This window comes from Tamandua tetradactyla, chromosome 18, assembly GCF_023851605.1.
Source record: "Tamandua tetradactyla isolate mTamTet1 chromosome 18, mTamTet1.pri, whole genome shotgun sequence".
Classification (NCBI taxonomy): domain Eukaryota; kingdom Metazoa; phylum Chordata; class Mammalia; order Pilosa; family Myrmecophagidae; genus Tamandua; species Tamandua tetradactyla.
This window is the reverse complement of record NC_135344.1, coordinates 36,734,037-36,754,071: the sequence shown is the minus strand read 5'-3', so window position 1 is coordinate 36,754,071 and position 20,035 is coordinate 36,734,037. Positions and strand designations below refer to the sequence as shown.

General features: G+C 46.0%; 1 protein-coding gene and 1 long non-coding RNA gene across 9 annotated transcripts in view; one reads left to right on the top strand and one right to left on the bottom strand.

Annotated features, from left to right (window-relative positions):
- Positions 1–3,988: 3,988 nt before the first annotated feature.
- The window catches only part of LOXHD1 (lipoxygenase homology PLAT domains 1), a 183,163-nt gene continuing 167,116 nt past the window's right edge, over positions 3,989–20,035 (bottom strand). For all 4 annotated transcript variants that reach the window (XM_077135558.1, XM_077135555.1, XM_077135556.1 and 1 more), the window contains 4 exons: positions 13,573–13,743; positions 10,457–10,589; positions 9,396–9,554; positions 3,989–4,983 (listed from right to left, as the gene is read on the bottom strand). In XM_077135558.1, coding sequence (XP_076991673.1) covers positions 4,503–4,983; positions 9,396–9,554; positions 10,457–10,589; positions 13,573–13,743 — 944 coding nt within the window. In that variant the 3' untranslated portion in view covers positions 3,989–4,502. The remainder of the gene's footprint in view (positions 4,984–9,395; positions 9,555–10,456; positions 10,590–13,572; positions 13,744–20,035) is intronic.
- Positions 7,653–20,035, top strand: part of LOC143662112 (uncharacterized) — a 75,473-nt gene continuing 63,090 nt past the window's right edge. Inside the window, exons 1-4 of one of the 5 annotated variants that reach the window (XR_013165148.1) lie at positions 7,653–7,735; positions 9,703–9,788; positions 10,528–10,624; positions 12,263–12,841. This is a non-coding gene — a long non-coding RNA (uncharacterized LOC143662112). Of the gene's footprint in view, positions 7,736–9,702; positions 9,789–10,465; positions 10,625–11,399; positions 11,662–12,262; positions 12,842–20,035 lie in introns of those variants that run through there. The other 4 variants (XR_013165144.1, XR_013165147.1, XR_013165145.1 and 1 more) reach the window with 4 other exon arrangements.

Sequence of the window (20,035 nt, the reverse complement as noted above, 5' to 3'; positions counted from 1 at the left end):
TTGGTGGTTAAACCCCAGCAGCTGGGTGAGGGGGAGGGTTCTCCCTTAGCCAGGGCTGGTGGAGTGGGTACTCAAAGTTGTGATTAAGGGTGTATTTGTGAAGTCCTCCTGCAAATGCTAAGGAGCTTACTCAGGGTTTTTGTCGGAAGATGTGGAAGGAGGGATGCATTCAGCCTCCCCAGTTACTAGCACCTTCTTGGGAAGAGTCTGTATCCTGGACTGGCAGGGGAGGGCCCAGAGCCTGGGGATAGCTGGAGGCATCAAAAAAGACGCGGTCACAGGGTGAGCTGGGAATACCCAGGAAGAGAAACCTGGGCTGCCTTTGTCATTTAGCCATGGGCAGCCCCATTTCACAGGATTATGCCCCAGGCTGAGGCTGTCTTGGCGACAGCCTGGCAGTCACTATCTCCCTCTAGACCGCTGAGGTGGCCCCTTAAGTAAAGACCTGCAGGACCTCCCTGCACAGGGAAAGGCTCAGGGTTCAGATTCTTGTCTTTCTTGGAGTCCCAGTAGGACAGAGCAAGAAATGACCTTGGAGGACATTTGTCCACTCTCCCCTCTGGATGTGGCTAGTGCAGGGTCACAAGCCCAGCTGGTGGCAGGCTGGGCCTGGGGAGGACAGCTGTCTCTTCCTAAGCAGGTACACACATGGTGCTAAGCCAGTTACAGGAACCACCTAATGTAATCTTTAAAACGACCCCTATGGCATAAGGGTCACCTCCAATTTTTAGGGGAAATGGAGGCACAGAGCAGTTACACGACTTGTCTGAGGTCACACAGCTAGGATGTGCTGGTGAGATATGAGCCCCAACTCCAGAAGCCTTGGCGCCTACTCCACTCTGCTCCCAGAGAACTCGGGTCTCCACGTCACAGTCTTTGACCCTTTGGCTCAGGGAAAATGGGGTTCTTGGGGAGAGTCTTCTCCTCAGAGTGAATTCGATGATGTGAGACTCATGTCCAACTGCCTACTGACATCTCTACCTAGGTGTCTAAAAGACAGTTTACACTAGCAAACTCCTAATCTCCACTCACTGTAGAAAACAAAACAAGCAAACCAAAAGCCCTTGCTTCTCTCACAGCTTTCTCCATCTCAGGAAAAAGCAACACCATCCTTCCAGGTGCTCAGGTTAAAAAAATGCTGTTATTACTCTCCTCTTGGTCTCACATCTCACATCCAATCCGCCGGCAAATCCTGAGGCTCTGTCTTCAAAATAGCTCCGGAGTCTGGCCACTTGGAACTACTTCTACTGCTGCCATCCTAGACTGAGCACATTCATCTCTGGCTTGGACTGTTGCAGCAGAATCCCACTAGGTCTCTCCCCTCTGCTGCAGGTCTCTCCTAGTTTATTCTCATTCAGCAGCCTGAGGGGACCAGTGAAAACATCAGTTAGATTGTGTCATCCCTGCACTAACTTCCCGTTTCCTTCAGGGTAGAAGCCAGAGAACTTCAAGTGCCCACAAGGTCCCAGGAGGCTTATTGCCCCTCTGGCCTTGTACTCCACCGGCTCTCTCCACCTCAGGTTTCCTCTGCCACCCTGGCCTCCTTGCTGTCCTTCCAACAGTCCAGGTTCTCTTAGCCTCAGGGGATTTATGCCCGGGGGGCTTTCCCTGCAGATGTCCACGCGGCATCACGCTCTTCTCCTTTAGGGCTTGATTCAAAGGTCCATTTTCTCCTACCTGGTTTAAATGACACCCCCCCCCCCAACCCCATCTTTCCTCTTCTCTACTTTATTTTTCTTTATCATGAATTGCCATCCGACATACTGTAAGGTATAATTACTTGTTTTCCCCAAACCTAATTAAAATGTAAGCTCTGTGAAGATAGGATTATCTCCTTTGTTTACCACCTCATCCCCAGCATTGCTTGGCATATAGTAGATGTTTAATAAATATTTATTAAATGAATGAATGACCAGGAGTGACCCCTCATGAATGGCTCTAGGATGGACCAGGACTTCTGATGTTGACCTTCTTCCACTCTCCAGCAACATATAGGAGCTCCCTGAGGCAAAGGGATCAATGGGGGTATGATCTTCTTTCCATCCACCCCAGGGCTGAGCCTAGGACAACTATCACCCAATACATAACGTGTGTGTTCCAAGACGAGTTTAAGCTCTGGGGCTCATGAACTTGGGAATTCCATTAAAAGAAGAATGAGGCTGCTAGAAGCTGAAGCAAGAAGGTTCTAGAGAAGTGGCCCAGACTGTCTAGGAGGGGGATTCTTGAGCAACTGTTAAGGGGCCAAGAGGATTTTGGTCTTGAAAGTATTCTGACTGCAGATGATGAGGTTGGGCTTCCCCCAGTCCTCGAGCTGAGATGAGTCTCATCAAAGGAGGTATTCCAAGCCCTAGAATAGACTCATCTATCCACATACCCTCATCCATCCATTACATCAACCTCCATCCATCCATCCATCCATCCACCCATCCGTCCATCCATCCATCCAATCAACACACATGTATTTAGTTCCCACACTATAAAGTGGAAACCAAGGCAGGCTATTCAGAGAGAACTGTTAGTGGGCTGAGAGTACTCCCTCCTCCAGAGTCAGGGTGGGGGGGCGGGGCATGTGCTTGTCCTTCAATCCGAGGCTATTAATTGGTGGTTCCTCAAGGATATCTAGAGAGTGGGATGTGACCACGTCACTGGAGGACACAGTGGCTCACCCCTCCAGAGAAATCATAGAAGTGAGAGATGGGTGGTAGAGACATAGGTGGTCTGAATGCCCAGAGCAAAGGTTATGGGAGGATCCCTTGTGGGGGATTTTTGTTTACACCCTAAGTAAGAAGACAGTGTGGAGGGGTGCAGCAGAGAGAAGTTCTCCTGAGAGAAAGCCTCCAAATACCTGCCAGATTCAGACATTTAAAATACAGACTTGAGATTGCCCTTGGGATATAAAGTGGTTGTTGGAATTTTTATTACCAAAAAGAGTCCAAAGGAGTTGTAAGTCTTCTCTGAGTTTCCATTAAGGGACAGGGGAAGAACCAGCTCTGCTGAAAGAGGTGCAGGTTTCATGATTTCTCCCCTTCCTGTAGTTAGTTCTGCTTGTTCAACGTGATGGTCAACTCTCAATTCCATGTAGGCACTGAAATAAGACCTTATGCACATCAACTGGTCAGTCCTCATAATAACCTATGAGGTAGGTTGTACTATCATATCCCTGCTTTACAGATGAGAAAATTGAGACCCAGAGATATGAAATATCAAGTCAAAGAAGGTAAGTGGAGGAGCTGGGAGCAAAGGCAGGCAGGCTGCCCCCAGAGCCTGTACTTTTTAACCTCAACCCTCTCCAAGAATCCTCAGAGCTCCCTGAACTGGTTTCTGAGGTCAGAGCCTCAGTCCAGGATTTAAGTGTGTCTAGAACAGAGGGCGCTGGTCACCCAGCAGGGCATCTGGAAACCTCCCTGCACCGGGGCACACCTGCCATAGGAAGGACTTGCTGGCCTGGCCCATCTTGATCAGCCCCACTCTCTGCAAAAACATTAGAAATTAGGCCCTGAGCTCTGCTGCACACTTCCGGTGTGTTGGCCGACTCCTTTGTGACTGTCCCTCGGGGAGTGTGGTGGTGATGGTGTGTGTGCGTGTGTGTGTGTGTGTGTGTGTGCAGGGGGATGTGCTTCTCCTGCTGCCTCCCCATGAAGTCACCTGCCCCTCGAGGGCAGAGACAACTTCATTTTTTCCGCATCCTCCTCAGTTCTTCGTTCAAGCGCTGCCCATGGAGAGTCACAGGTGGTCCCTCCCTCCCGGCCCGGCCTCCCCGCCCGAACGCCAAGCTGTCCCAGGCCCCGTGGCCCATCACCTTCTGTCTGGGGCTGAAGTAGGTTATGACAGGCTGGGGCAAGCTGCAGGCACTTGGCAATGCATTCTCTGTAAAGTGGTGGAAAGAAGTATGTACCTTTTTCACAGGCTCTTGAATCCCCTCCCTCCTCCCCACCCCTTTGCAAAAAACACTTCCTTCTGACAAATTTTCTCCATTTGCCACTGGATTTATTGAATGTGGGAAAAAAAGATGCATTTCTTAGTGAGTAGATGCCAAGATGAGTTCTTTCTGGGGTGCGATTGGTAATAATTTAATTGGCTCAGCTTTTTTGGGAAAAAAAATGTGTTAATTAGATTTTGCTTAAAATACAAAATCCAGACAGTGTCTTCTGCCCCCACCTCTATCCCCTGGGTGAAGCCCCAGTTTCCCATCCATACCCCACAGCAAGTCCCGGCCTGGCCACCACTGTTGTCGGAAAAGGAAATGCAAAAAGGATTTCTTATGTGCAGCCACAGATCATGACACAAGCTGATCATGATTCCTGCTGGTCCAGAAAAGTGTGGGGTTCAGGACCCCAAAAGTAGTCACCAGGGTTGTCCGAAGAACCATGGCGTTGTCAGTGGCCTGCTGGTTCGTGGCCTGCCCCCTTGCACCCCAAGGTCCAGCTCCTCCAGGCTTTGGGAAGGAGCTGCTGGAAGCCCAAGCTGAGGGCAAGAACATACGCCGGGACCTTCTCGCCCCCTCAGACAGAAGGGAAGAGGTCTCTCCAGGTGAGCCCATCCCCTTGCTTCTTGTCCAGCCACCTGCCGCAGTTGAAGATGGTGGCCACCCCGGTGCTGGTGTTGGTGACTTCCACCTTCTCCACCAGCCAGCCCGAGCAGTAGCCGCTGCTGTCGTGCTCCAGCCGCACCTTGCGCAGCTCGCCCAGCTCCAGCGTCTCCAGGAAGAAGCGGTCCGTGCTGCCCCGCTCGAAGAGATTGCGCCCTTTCTGCTTCAGCTCCCGCTTGCCTGTGTCCCCGTTGGCTCCAAAGATGGTCACGGAGACATTGGCATCGGTGCCCGCCCCGGGCTCATAGCCGGTCGTCACGATGACCTCGTACTTGACAGGCACCAAGCTCTGGACCTTGCTGGTGAAGCTCTCCGTCACCTTGGTAACCTCAAATACCTTGAAGTACTTCCTCTTCCTTTTGAGGGGGATGAGGCAGTCACAGTTAAAAAAGTACCTGGCAGAGAGGGTGGGAGAGAGAAAGGGAAGGTGGCGTGGTGAACATCAGTTTGTCCCCTGGTCAGCCATAAACAATGCCATCCCCGTGTTATGGATACTGGGGCTGGAAATGTCTGTGTGAAAATATGTGGATGGGGTCTTGTTTATCTTAAAATTTACAGTGGCATGGCATTTCTATCCTTCTACTTTCTTCTTGATTCTTCTTTTTGTCCACTCACACTCCATATCCAATCAATCAGCAAATCCTATCGACTCTATCTTTACAATATGTGGGATTAGCCCATTTGAGAAGGTGTCTTCTATTCACTATCCCCCCCGCTATGACTCTTGCCTAAGTCACCATCATCTTCCCTCTGAACTATATCAAAAGCCTTCCTGCTGCTCTCCGTGATTCTCGTAGTCTATTCTCTACACATTACTCAAGTAGTCCTGTTGAGATTTAAGTCAGAGAATATCAGTCCCCTGCCCAGAACCCCCAATGGCTTCCCAAGTCAGCTAACACCCAACCCCCTTACAATGGCCTGTAAGACCTTGCATGCTCTGACCTTCTCTCCACTGTTCATCTTTCTGATTTATCTCCTGCTTTTCTCCTCCAAGCCCACTCCACTTCAACCACGCTGCTTGCCTTGTCCCTCAAAGGGATCGAATAATGTTTTCACCTGGTGTTGCCACCTTCAGAGGTAGCGGTGGGATCCAGAGTGACGATGCAGGCAAAGCCAAGTGGAAACCTGACTCCCAAATCCCTCACGCTTGGTTGAGTTGAAATGTGTGTGTGTGAGTGTTGTATCCATGGACTGCAGAGTACAAGCGAGAAGAGAAAAGCCCCTACCGAAGAAGCCACCATAAGGAGAAGGAAGTCCAGAGCCAAGAAAAATGGTCTTAGACCAAGAAGTCCTCCCCACTCACTCCACTGCCAAAACATCCAGTTTCGGCCTCTGGTTATGGCAGAGTCCAAGGAGGAGATGGTGAGAAAATGTTTCATGGGGCAGAGCACTGGGGGTCTGGCCCCAGCCCTGCCACCCACCATCCACATGAGCTTTGGCAAGTCACATCCCCTGCCTGGATCTTGACTTGCCATTGACAATACTAGAGGTTGGACCGACAATTTCTATTGTTTCTTCCCACTCCGATGTGCTCCAATTTTAGCAGCTTTGGAAATAAGCAGCCCTGGCACTAGCTGATGACTTCAGGAAGGCAGCAGTGAAAGGACGTGCCTAATGGTGCAAAGTCAAATCCTATTTTAGATTAAAATTCATAACAGCAGAAAGGACTTGATTCTCTACATCCTTAGCAAATTAGCAAATGCCAGGACTTTGTATTCTTGATTTCATTAACTCCCACAGCAATCCTGGCTGTAGGCATCATCCTCCCATTTCACAGAAAGGGAAGCTAAGGCTTAAGAAGAGAAGTCATTGCCCCGTGTGATCCCGAGCCAGACGGCATGTTGTCCAAAGACGCTGCCCTTTGCAGACTCTTCTCAGGAAATCCCTTTCACAAGGGGCTGATTCTGTTTTGACATCTCTCTCCCCTGTTCACCCCTTGACAAACTTGGTTTGGTGTTAGATTCCACAATTTATTAGAAGGGAATATATTTGCTTTCTTTTAAAATTCTTTGAAAATTTATTTATGTATATGCCCACTTCTATATCTGCATACTTTTATATAAAAGCACAAGTGTGATCATATACATGCTTTCTTAATGCACTTTTCCTTTTTGCTTGGCCCTATCTCCTTCTTTCACCCACTCCCCACTTCACCTCACCTCATATAACCCCTGTTAACAGTGGTGTATCCTGCCAAATTCCCTCCACTTCACTGAACCACACTCATACCCACATATACATAAACATCTGGGGGATGTCAGTGTTAGCTTTACAAAAATGGCATCACATGATACACATTTTTCTGCATCCTGCTTTTCTCACTCAACAGTACTTCTTGGGAGTTGCTCTAAGTCATCTGGTACATATTTAATTCATTATTTTTAATCGCTGAAAAATATTCCCTGGTGTAGCTATAAGAATGTGTTTTCTAATAGACATAATTATAAAATCACCACAATGTGGGATGTAAAAAATTTGTGGAGTCAACCCTCTGTAGCTGTGAAAGGACATACAGAGGTTGTTCCACTGGAAAAGGAGGTAGAGTGATAAGCAAAAGCAAAGGAAAAAGAAAAGAAAAAAGAACAAAAAGATGTATGTATAAAAACACGTATAATATGATTGAACTTCTGTGATGGTGTGTGTGTATGTGAATTGATTTTCTGAATTATTTGAATTTGCATAGTGATTGGCTATTTTATATGATACTGGGATAGCAATAAAGCTGTTTTCAGTTAAAAAAAAAAAAAAAAAAAGGAAACGAGTCTCTTCAGGTGTCCTTCCATGGAAATTCTATGGATATTTCCAAAGAAGAACTGGAAAGGTAAAGCACTCAGCTAAAGGGGTTAGAGTCAGAAAAGGTCAAAAGACGAAAATTTGAGGTTATTGCGTTTATAAGAAACTGAGATTAAATTCATTTGTAATTCATAGAAATTCAAATATGATGCTTAAGTGGTGGTTGGAAAGGATTTGTGGATGCATGTGTTGTACTATGAAAGTGGCTTCTATAATGACAGAATGCAAGTGTGTTCTAGAATGATGTGATGTGAGCAGCCACAATGATTAAACATACATATGCAAATTACACCTTCTGGATGAAGACAGGTTCTCAGCCATCTGAAATCACAGACTTGAGACCCACGCAGGCAGGTGGGGTTGGCCTTCTAGGCTGGGATCCTCACTGTCTTGCCCCCATCGCCCCACTTGACTGAGGCAGAGAAGTGGAGGGTATTGCCTGAGGTCACACTGCTGACCAGGTGACAGGTCAGGTACCCAGGAGTCAGGATTCCCTGCGCTTCCCTTCACTTTGGGGAGAGACCCCACATCGCTCCCACCCCTCTAGTCCTGAAGACACACTGACAAAAAACCACATAATTTAGGGTATAGGAAAAGATGCTTCACTTGGGAGTGATGGCTCCTCTTCATTGAAGGGGAAACCCTATAATTGGCCCTATATTTCCTTTGATTTATTTGGGGGTTTGCAGAAGAGCAGGACCAGGAACATTCCCCATGGCTGGGAGGCAGTTCAGGCGGCAGAAGGAGCTTTGACCTGCCCTGACTTGCTGGGCAAGTCGTTATCTCTTCTGGACCTGTCTCCAGCTCTCGAGTCATCATCACGATTGGTCCTAGCAACCAAGTCCAGCAACTCCTATAGGATTTATTGTACCAGGGCTCTTTCTTCTCTAAAAGAATAACGAATAATGTTGTAGGCTGCTCAGAGGTCAGAACGCCCCTCTGCTCAGTTTCCAAAGGGGAAGCTTGGTTGGGGGAGTCACACCTTTGAAGCCTGCAGTTTCCCTGGACATGCACAGACCTTGCTTTGAGAATCTTTGGTTCCTGAGGGACACAGGCCTGCATCTGAGGGACCTCCTGGGCCAGGCCGGCCTGTGCAGCAGTGACCACCTTCCCCAGCTCTGTTACTCTGTGGTGCCTGCATGGGAAAGGCCCCAGCCAGTGCGTTCTTGTGAGACGAGATGCAATGACATGGCCAGTCCTGGGAGGGGGCCCAGTAGGGACATGAGTTGCAGTGGTCCTCAGGTGGGATGCCCAGGCAGGCAGAGGAAGGCCAGCCCTGCTAAGTTCTACACTCCATCCTGGGGCCAACATCCAGAGGCAAGTGCTGCCCATGGCTTCCCCTTTCCTCCTCTCCCCTGGTTCCCTTTAAGTGCCTTTCCTGCCTTGTAGAGGTTTAGGGGCTCTTTCTGGCTTCCAACAGTGGTTACCAAGGGGTTTTCACGAGACAAATTGATGGCTGTGACTATGTTGCCCAGGTAACAAAGGCCCCTAACCCTTCCAAAATGCCTGCATCTCCAGAAAGCCCGTGAGAGAGGAAATGCAAAACCCTTTCTTCAGGGTATTTAGACGCAGGTGGGCCCTGGGGTTGCCCCAGCTCCTCTCTGATCCCTACTTTGCCTACACAGAGGGCAGCATTCACTCTGACCGTGCAAGCAGCAGCCTTAACTACTGTACTTTGTCATTATAGAGCAACGGGAGGGAAGAGAGGGAAGTCTCTACGGTTTGGCACTATTTAATTTTCTCAGCTTTCTTCCAAGGAAGCATCCCTGGGTTAAAGGCTAGGAGTACCCAAGGTCATTTGGTCTAGCCTCCTGTCTCTGAGGATAGGTCCAGATAATTCCAGAACCAGTACACCTGCCTGCTTCCTTCCTTCTTATAAGTCTATTAAATAGGATGACCTTGGCCTGGAAGGCACTTCGCTCCCACACTCTGCCATCTGCACAGGGTCCAGCCTCAGACCCTGCCCTGCTAAGGGAGTAGCTGCCTATGGAGGTGGAGGAGACCCAGTACATACACATTGCCATACTCCATCTCTGTGATGGTGATGGTCTTGACGTGCCAGACCAATTCTCGCTTGGGGATAAACCGGTCTTCCCTGGCGAGGTGGCCCACACAGAGGGAGGCAATGTCTCCCAAGTAGATGCTGTCAAACTCAAAGGTATCTGTGGTCCCCCTGCAGGAAACAAAGAGATGGCTAATGAGCTGCCATCCCAGCTGAAGTCAGTGTGCATTTATTGAGTGCCTACTGCATTCTAAGCATTGGATAGGGGTAAGGGGTAGGATGGTAAGCAAGACCTGATGTCAGTCCTCCATTCCTTAAGGAGTTCAATTAAGCCTTGGAGCAGGATGATCACAACAATTAAAGAGCCCGACCAGCTGCCTGGTCCCTGCACCATCGAAATGTAAGGTCAGTAAGCAGGATGGAGTCTGGAGGAGGGTGAGTCCTTGGGTCTGGGCAATTGAGCTGAGAAGGGTGACAGAATTCAGGAAACAGAGGGGCAAGGAGAAGAAAAGAATTCCTTGATGCAGACCTATGCTCAGAATAGGGGGGTTGAAGGCATTGGACATGAGACAGAGGCTGGCTTAGGTGGAGTTTGGGTTCAGGTGAAGGAGATGGCAACAGAAGAGAAAAGGGGTATGCAATATGGGCAGTCAGCAGTGGTCCTTAAGTGCTGGTCTAAGGAGCTCAGATTGGAGCAAGAGGGAATTTGAATAAAAGATATTGTGGGCTTTTGGCGAAGTGGCTCATAAGAGCAATACTGGGGGCAGCAAGGTATTAAATGGGCATCTGAGCAGCTAGAGGTGGGTCTAATGTGAAGAAGGTGAAATTCTCTGGGGTGGCTCAGGGAGACCAGAGTGTCACCCAGTGGACTCCATTAAATGACAACGTCCCTCTTATAAATCTCCCGTTTTACCCTCCGGAGCTGGCACAGGATTGGCACACAGTAGGTACTCAATAAAGGCTTGTTGATTAGACCCGTTTGTATATCTATGACCTCCACCAAGGAGGAAGAATCTTGGGGTCTCTCACCCACCCCAACCCACCCTGACTCCCTCTGGGCCCCCACTTCCTACTTCCTAAAGGCCCGCTGCCTCCCAGAGTTTTCCACAAGAAACTCCTTGGATCGGTTCTTCCTGCCCTCCAGGATGAGCCAGACGTTCTCCCTCGTTTCGCCTCCGTTGCCCGTTTCTATGACGATCTCGTAGGCTGGAATGGAAGAGACGCAGAGGATCAGCAGGGAGGTAGCCATCCACCCCCAGAGCCAGGGCCCAGCACAGCGGCCACGACCACCCCCCACTCCGGGGGGGTTCTTCTATTCGGGGAGGCCAGGTTAAAATCTGCACAAAGTATGCTAAGGAGAACCTGCCCGACTCTGGGGCTCATTGAGTGAGCATTCCCATTTTATTTATAGTAGCAACCTCTCTGCCTGGTGAGGATGGGAATGAAAATCACTGGCTGCATGCCTGCCTCTTGGAAGCTGGTGGTGGGGATGAGGAGGGAGAGAGAGAGAGAGAGAGAGAAGAGAGACAGAGACAGAGAGAGAGAGAGAGAAATATGCATGCTGAGATCAAAATGGAGATCTCAGCTGCTGAGAAGGGATGGGAGGAGAGAGAGGGCAGGGGAAAGACCTAGGCAGGCCACAGCCTCTAGGAGAGCACTAAGCTCTCTCCAGCAAGCAGTCCCACTATGGCTAGTCGGCTAGTCGTGTCTCAGCTCTCACCTTTGTGTCCACTCAGCACCACAGCAGCCCCTCCCCTGCGGGTCTCCCCAGCCTGCCTGCACTTGGCATTCATCCATGGAACATTTGCTAAGAGGATGCCCAGTGTCAGGACTGGGCTAGACTCTGGGTGACATGAGATCTCCATCCCTAGCCCCAGACACAAACACTGGCTATACCTTATGACAGCATGTGACAGTTTTGCAACAGAAGGCCCAAGTACGGTGGGGTAGGAGGAAAATCTGAATCTCCTCTGCCTCTCTGACCTCATCTAGTACTTTCTCTTTTGCTCACCCCAGCCACTCTGCCTCTATGCTGCTTCCTGCCTTGAGGCCTCTGAATGACTGTTCCCTCTGCCTAGAATGCTTTCCTCTTCCCAGCCTACTTCATATCGACTCGGCTCACTTCCTCACCTCCACTCCCGTCTTTGCACAAATGTCAACTCAAGGGTCTGCCTTGACCACCCTCATTAAAATTGCAACCTGATTCTCCCCAGCAGTCCTGATCTGCCTTACCATATTCTGTTGTTTTTTCTTGTCCTTACTGCCTATCACCTTCTAACACGCTGCATTATGTGTTTATTGCTTACTGTTTGTCTTTCTGCTCCCACTCGGATGGAAGCTTCCTAAGGACAGGTTCCTCATTTTGTTTACAGATCTATCCTAAGTGCTTAAACAGTGCCTTGGCATACAGTAGACACTCAATAAATATTTGTCAAGTGACTGAATGAATAATCATAAGGAGCCTTGTGGAAGAAGCAGCATTTGTGGCTGGCCTTGAAGGACAGCCATGATCATCATCACAGCAAGTGCAGGGACATTCTGGGCAGAGAGAAGAGAACAAGCAAAGACACTGGGTCTGGGTTTGGTGGGGGCGGGGGGGTGGTGGTATGAGAGGCCCTTGATGTTCACAGGGATCCAGCCCAACTCTCTGGGGACCAGCCCAGGACAAATATTTGACTAGAGTGTCCCCCTGCAGCTCTTCCTGCAGTAAGCACGTGGTCAAAGGTTTGGGATTCTGGATGCTAAGTGGATAGCTCTGTTGATCCCTTTATCTCAGAGATATAAAGACCATTAGGAGAAGGGATGGTTGTGACTGCAATTCAATGCAATGTCAATCCCAACCCCTCACCAACCCTTTTTCCTTTGTGACTTCTCTCAAGGAGAAACTCTGCTACCTGCAACAGGTAGATGGTACCCAGGTGATGGTACCCAGGCAAAGAGGAAGGTGGCTGAAGATAAGAGAAGAGATCCACAGATCTTGAAATAAAAAAGGAAGCCTCTTCAGACCTGGACAGTCCCTGAGCCCCTTGCAGGGACTTGAACCACCACCAGGAGGGAGTGGTCCCAAGGCCACTCTGATTTTCCAATGGAGGGAAAGTTACATTCTGCAAACTGACACAGCTGAATTCAAAGGAGACACTGGGCATGGCTAAAGAAATGGTTTGTCAGCACCAAAGAGAAGAGGCAGGACTCATTAGAAACCTACAAACTCACTAAGATTAACTCAGTTTAGAAACAGTCATCTATAGAATGACTTAATGTGTTAAGAAGGGACTGTGTGCCTTTTCCATGCTCTCTTTCTTTTCTGCAAGAAATGTGGAGCACATATGTTAAAAATGGCAAACACAAAATGGAAGTATCATGGGTCTCTGAATCACACCACGGAAGACCCTCTGGCCTAACACCCACACTGGACTGATGACTGCACGGGAAATAAATTTGTTGTGTTAAGCCACTGAGATTTGGGAGTTTATCTCTTACTTCAGCTAGGGTCACCTTAACTAAGTTGGGAAATCGCTTCTTTATTTCAGATTCTGCCTTTAATAAGCCTTTCTGAATTTGGTGGACCCAGACACTGGCATCTATGTTAAATAAATGCCTCTCTAACCTTTGATGGTCATCTTTCTTAGGGATAAATGGCTCTTCCCCTTTAAATATTCCCCAAGGAAGGGACCAAAGAGACAGAGTCTGATGGAGATGCTGCCCCCCACCCCTGCACATTCTATTTCTAGGAAGGCTTGATTTGGGAGCTGTTGCCTTAAGCATAGATTGGGTGGAATCCACAATATAAAAAGAAAACAGAGAGGACTTCACACTAAACTGCCCAGCCCCAGCCTAGCTTTCAGGACAGCATGAGCTCACTTCCTGGTAGTTTTTCATGCTAGCTAGTTATCCCTATAATTGGGGGCCATGAACTGGCACCAGCATCTTGGCAGTTTCAAGTTCACCAAGCAATATTTTGGCTATTTTCTTAATAATATTTAATATATTCTTAATAATATAATAATGTTCCCTGACTGGACATCTTACCCCTCTCCAGTTGTAACAGTCTCTTCTTCAGACTATTCCAACATCACCTTGCCCCTTTTAGCTCGCTCCTCCTCCCTGCCACTAACTAACTCCCATTGAACTTTGAAGACTTAGCTCAGGCATCACAAGCTAGGCTGGGCTCATAGATCTTTCCACATACTGGTCTCCTCCAGTTCATCACGGATCTCATTGTTGGCACAGGCCAAGTCGCGGACTATCTGCCTGTCGCCCTCACTCTTGGAGAGCCAACAGTCACATTGGAAGCGGAAGGTCTCATCACGGGAATTGTCCTTCACTTCGACATAACTCAGGTGCCAGCCAGGAAATATCCCTGTGGAAAAGAAATTTTGGGACTGAGAACTGAACACGCTCTGTACCTTCCCTTTCAAACTTCCACCTCCCACAACACATGGGCATATGGTCCTGGACAAGTTCTCTCTCTTCTCTGGACCTGTCGATGAAATGAGAGGGTTGGGTTAGATGGTCTCTGAGGGCTCCTTCAGTTCAGAGGATATAATTCCCCCCCACCCCAAATCCTTAACTTGGGGCCCATGAGCCCTTAGGGGATCCAAGTATGGGAGGAAAGCAGCCTGTGGACCCCAATAAATTATTCTCTGTGTGGATATGGACATTCTACAGAGAAAGGGCCCACAGCTTTCATCAGATTGACAGTGGGAGTTTCTGAAGTCCACAGAGCTGAAAGATGACTCCTGCTACTCCCTGACAACAGAATTCACATAGCTCACACTCATTAACCAACTCAGGCATTAAATCTTCCGAAAAGCCTTCCTTAATGGGCCCCAGACTTCCACTAGGTCTGTACCAGGTGTCCTCCTTACACTCCCAAAGTGTCCTGACCTCACTGTGTTGTCACTGATTATGTGTGTCTTCTCCCCGGAGCTTTGGAGGGCAAGGACTGGATATTATTTGTTTTTGCTTCCTTACTACCTAGTATAGCAACTGGCATATAGTAGCTGCTCTGGGAATATTGAATGAATGAACGTTATCACTCTGGAGACCTTGGCTGATCTATTCAATAATCATAGCTGGAATCAGAAACTGCTATTGCTTTAGGGTTGTGGTGGTTTGGAACTGTATGTACCGAAGAAAAACTATATTCTTAAAGCTTGTCTATTCCTGTGGGTATAAACCTATTGTAAATAGGACCTTTTGATTATGGCATGGCCCAGGGTGGGTCTTAATCCTCTTACTGGAGTTCTTTATGAAAGAATAAATTCATACAGAGAGAGAAAACCATGGAAGCAAGAAGCTGAAAGCAATAAAATCCAGAAGAGAAGGGAGAGACCAGCAGACACTGCCATGTACTTTGCATATGGGAGAGGACCCAAGGATCACCAGCAGCCACGGCCATGTACTTTGCTCACCAGCAGCCAGTCTTTGGGAGGAAGCAATGTCTTAATGATGCCTTGATTCGGACATTTTTCTCAGCCTCAGAACTGTAAATGAATAAATTCCCATTGGTAAGCTGACCCATTTCTAAGTAGTTCCCAGATGTTGTTGCTGCTACTGGTTCTGGAGACACATTTTGAGAACCACTGGATTGCTGTATCAGGGCCAGAAACAGTTTTCTGAACTCAGGCTGATGGTCCTACTGTAACATGGCAATAGGAAACCAGTGGGGATTTTGAGTGTGTTTCAATGTGTGGAGGGAGATGCCATCAGTTGGAGATATGGAGCATCACAAGATAATTTCTGTTGTTGGAAAGAACTGTTTCCCCCTGCTCTAAGCCTAAGTAGTTTTTATCCCTGGACTCCAGGAAGGGTGATGATAGAGGAAAATAAGGATCTGAGGGTGAATTCTGGGATGGCTTTGGCTTTGCCCACAGCTATTTCAGTACCCCAATGTGTGGGTTAAGACAACCCAGGAAGGAGCATGCCAGGCCTGGGTTGCCCTGGTGCTTAGTGGCAGGGCTGCCTCCCTTCTCACTGCTTCCCCTTTTTCCTGTCCTCTGAAAGGAAGGCATTGCCTCCCCCCATCTCCAATTTTCTTTTCAGGTAAGAATTCTGCAAGAAAACTTCCTCCATGGTGAATAACACGTTCATCCCAAACCCTTTGAGATGAAAGAAACTTCATCCTCATCTTTGTGCACACAGCTGAGTTTCTTGCCTTGTTTTGGGAATATTGGATGTGATTGATGTGGCTCTCAGCACAACCCTCTCTCACAAAGATACCTATCAAACATGCAACTGGAAACAAGCAGCTCTAGGAGGTTGATAATCACGTGGCTAGTTTTTGCTGGAGAAGACAGCAGTGAAGGCGATAGACCCGTAGTTCCAGTGTAGCTGCCTGTGTGGGTAGCCTTAATCAGGTGGCATCCAGCCAAATGGCTGGGAGCCTACCTGAGTCTAGGGGTCCAACAAGGAACCATATAAAGTTGACCATTGGAAAATCCATTTCTTTATGAAGTCTTCCTTTTGGAATTATGCTCTAAATTTTTACAAAAAGACAGCAAACACTCCACACTGGTTGATAACTTGCCTTTTCACAATCCAAAGCAGAACATAAACATCTGCCTCATTCTTTTTCATAGTTGCATGATATTCCATTGTATGCACATGCCAGAAATTTATCTTGTCCTTGTATATGGATAATTAGTTGTTTTCCAGTATTTTACTCCTGCACACAATGCTCTGTTTAATACCTTTCTACATATACGATGGTCATCTTTTAAAATCTTAAATCAGATGTTGCCATTCCTCCATATAAAAGTCTCCAATGTCTTCCCATCACTCTCTGAATAAAATACCAATTATAAGGGTTGACATGATCTGGTCCTTTCTTCCTTCTGTGATCTCATTTCATATTACTTAAAACTTCATTGACTCTATTCCACCTATATTGGCCTTCTTTCTATATCTTAATATACAGAATCCAGTCTTGCCTTGGAAATTTTGCATTTACTGTTCTGTTTGCTTTCAACATTATTTCCCAGGATCTGAATGACAACATGGTCTCATCTTACTGGTGTCAGATCAAACGCCCTGTCTTTGGGGAGGAATTTGTAACCACCTATCACGGTCAGGTTCATGTATCAACTTGGCCAAGTGGTGGTACCTGTTTGTCTGGTAGGGCAAGTGCTGGCCTGTCTGTGGCAATGAGGACATTTCATAGAATTAAATCATGATCACATCAGCTGCATGCACGGCTGATTCCATTTGAAATCAGCCAAGGGAAGTATCTTCTGCAATGGGTAATGCTCAATCTAATCACTGGAAGCCTTTTAAGGAGGATTCAGAAGAGACAGGCTCTCTTCCTGCTTTGGCTGGTGAGCCTCTCCTATGGAGTTTGTCCAGACCCTCCATCAGAATTGTTGGCTTCATAGCCTGCCCTGCAGATTTTGGACTCTGTGTTCCCATAGTCATGTGAGACACTTTCATAAATTTTATATTTACAAGTGTTCACTGTTAATTCTGTTTCTCTAGAGAACCCTAATTAATACACCACCCTATCAGCAGAATTTCCCTCATCCCCAATAACCTGCTATTATATCACCATATACCTTCTCTACAACCTGAAACAATTTTGAAGGTTTTGTTTGTTTCCTCGTATAGTGTCTATTTTCTTCCACTCACTAAGTATAAGCCCCATGAGAGCAAGAATCTTGTCTGACCCATCCACCTAGTACCTAGAACAGTACTTGCACATGATTCCATAGACGGTTAATGAATGCATGAATGTGTACTATTATTAAATAGGGAAGAAAAAGGAAGAGCAGTACTAGGTTGGTGAAGATTTAGGAGAGAGGAGAAAAGGAATTCAAAGCTCCACCTGGGAGTAATGGCCTCTGCTGGTGGAACTGATTATTTTATACCAAGTGTTCCAAAGTTTTCTTTAGGAAAAAGGTCTAGAAACTGAATCCACATGGGGCCTCAACCTTTCTAGGCAAGAGGCGGCAAACTGAATGGACTTGAGACCAGCTGCTGGATACTTCATGACATCTACTGCTTGCAATTTCCAGTAGCTTTCCATATCCAATAGGATAAAGGACCAATTCTGTATTAAGATGTTTAAGGCCTTCACAGTCTAATTTCAAACACCGCAACTCTAATCTCATCAGGAAAGGCCCTTCCCTATGCAAATCCCCATCCCAGGTAGAACGGATTTATTAAGCATCCTTTTGGAATCTCCTTCTTCCTCATTATGGCCCCAAGATATGCCCCTGCTCTAAATGTCCACCTATTGTCTGGAAAGCACAGGCCCCATCTCCTCCACAACCTCTCAAAGTCTCAGGCCCATAGTATTCATTGTCTGTTCATTCACTTGGCCTTGAGCAGAAATGGTTTGGGAAATCTTTGCAGTTTGAGGTGATGGCCATACACTAACTCTTTTACAGCTATTGTTATGTGTATATGTGACTTCTCTAGCTAGATTTTGGAGAATGGGGATTATGTCTTATGACTCTTGATTGTATCACAGGATATGGACTTAGTGTTCAATGAACACAGAATTGATAAATTATTTTGACTTTTTAATAAAAGTTTGTTATTCCAGTGAAAATCCTTGAAATTTCCACTTAGGCGGAAAGAAAGTTCACTTTAGCAAGCAACTCCTTCCTTAAAAATAAACTTTGGCAGATTGAAGATCCATTTGGGTAACCCAGATTTCTTAAAGAAGATCAAAAATTGGTTTGAAGAGAGATGTGGAACTATCACAGAGCCCTAGGTACAAAAGAATTCAAGAGTCTAGCTAGCATCTTTCCACAAACATTCTCACACGTACATCATCCAAAATGCTGTCCAGGGTGACACTCTGGGATTTGGTAGTGTCAGTGTATCTTCCAAACGAAATATGTTATAATTTCTCCAGGCCTCAGTTTATTCATCGGAACACTGTGGATGTTAAAATAGATGATTTCTGAGATCCTTTACTGATCTCTGAATCTATATATTTCAAAATAAAACATGTAAAATGTAAATACATTCCGTAGTAAAAAATTCCCACCTCATCGACGTTTCCATGAAGAACAGCAAGATGAATTAGAAAATAAACACTCTGTATTATAATTTGTTCAGTATTGTAAAAGTTATCTGGGAATTAAGAGGAAGAAATAATCATTTATTTTGATTTTCCTCTCTGAACTATATTTCATGGTAATGAAATTGCCCAAGGGACATTTTTTTTTACAGAATAATTCTAGCTAGTAAGTGGATAAGAAATGGCAGAATTAGAAAATTACCTTTCATAATCCATAATTGATCAACACTGGATGAAACCATTAGATGAAGAGTTATGGGGGAATTTTACAATGGAGCAACCAGACTGACACCCTTGTATTCACAATTTGATGTTAGAACAAGTAAGATGGGGTAACCAGATATTGCGTGGTACTGTTGTGATGAAATATGAAGTGCACAAATTCCATTACCAAATAGTCCTTATACCACTTTTAAAGTAGTCTTGCCAAAGTAAATTGAACCTGAATCGAATTACACCTTTACAGGTGGCTTCCACTTAATGGAAATATGGAGAATAAAGACACAAGACACCATGAGAATTTTAAAAAGTTGATGGTGTGAAAACATAAAGGGAGGGGGGGCAAGGGTAGTTCAGTGTTAGAATTTTCGCCTGCCATACGGGAGACCTGGGTTCGGTGTCCGGTCCATGCACTTCCCCCCCCAAAACAAACAAGCAAAACAAGCAATAACAAACAAAAAAATGAACAAAAATTCAACAAACGGTGCTGCAATAATGGAATACCGACATGGAAAAACAATGAAATGTGACTCCTCCATACAGCATACAAAAAGTATATATATAATTCTACTAAATGGACTTGTTTGCAACTGATTTAAACACATCAAAAGCACAAAATTTTTTTATTTTATTGAGAAATTTGCATATGGATCGGAAATTGGATGCTACAAAAAAATCAATGTTAATTTTAAGTGTGATAATGGTGGCATAATTTTGTAAGAAAATGTCCATTTTATAAGGAGAAGGATATTAAATATGCTTGGGATGAAATTACATGATTTTTAGGACTTAATTTTACATCCTCCAACAGCCAAAAAGAAATTAAGAAAAAAAAGAAAGGATAAAGTCAATATGATAACATCATGTAATTACTGAATCTGGGCGATGGGTATGTAGAAGTTCATTATATTATTCCTTTTACTTGTGTGCATATTTAGAAGTTTTCATAATAAAAGAATTATTGCATAAACAAAAAATGGAAAGGTAGAGACAGAGAAAGAGAAGGTTGCTGGGCTATTAAGTCAACTAAATATTCATAACCTGACTTAGATGTACTTGCTTAAGAATTCCCACACTTTTTTGTGTGTGTGTGGAAGACTCTCAAACAAAATATATTTGTACTTATAAATTTCCATGCAAAGGAATTATAAGATAGCTTAGAAAATTTTAACCTAAGTATGAAAAAAATGTGTCAGAGAGCTGAAGGCCATATCAACTATTTTAGCTTTTGCTGGCATTTAAACTTTCATTCCTGAAGGAGCACATTACTGTAAAGAGGAAGTTGGAATCTCTACCAAAGAACCTGGACTTGCCTGTCTCTCTCCTTAGCCTGGTATTCCCCACCAGGGCTCAGAAAGCATACAGAAACCTTCTTTTTCTTCTTGAACCTCAAGACCTACCAACAGCA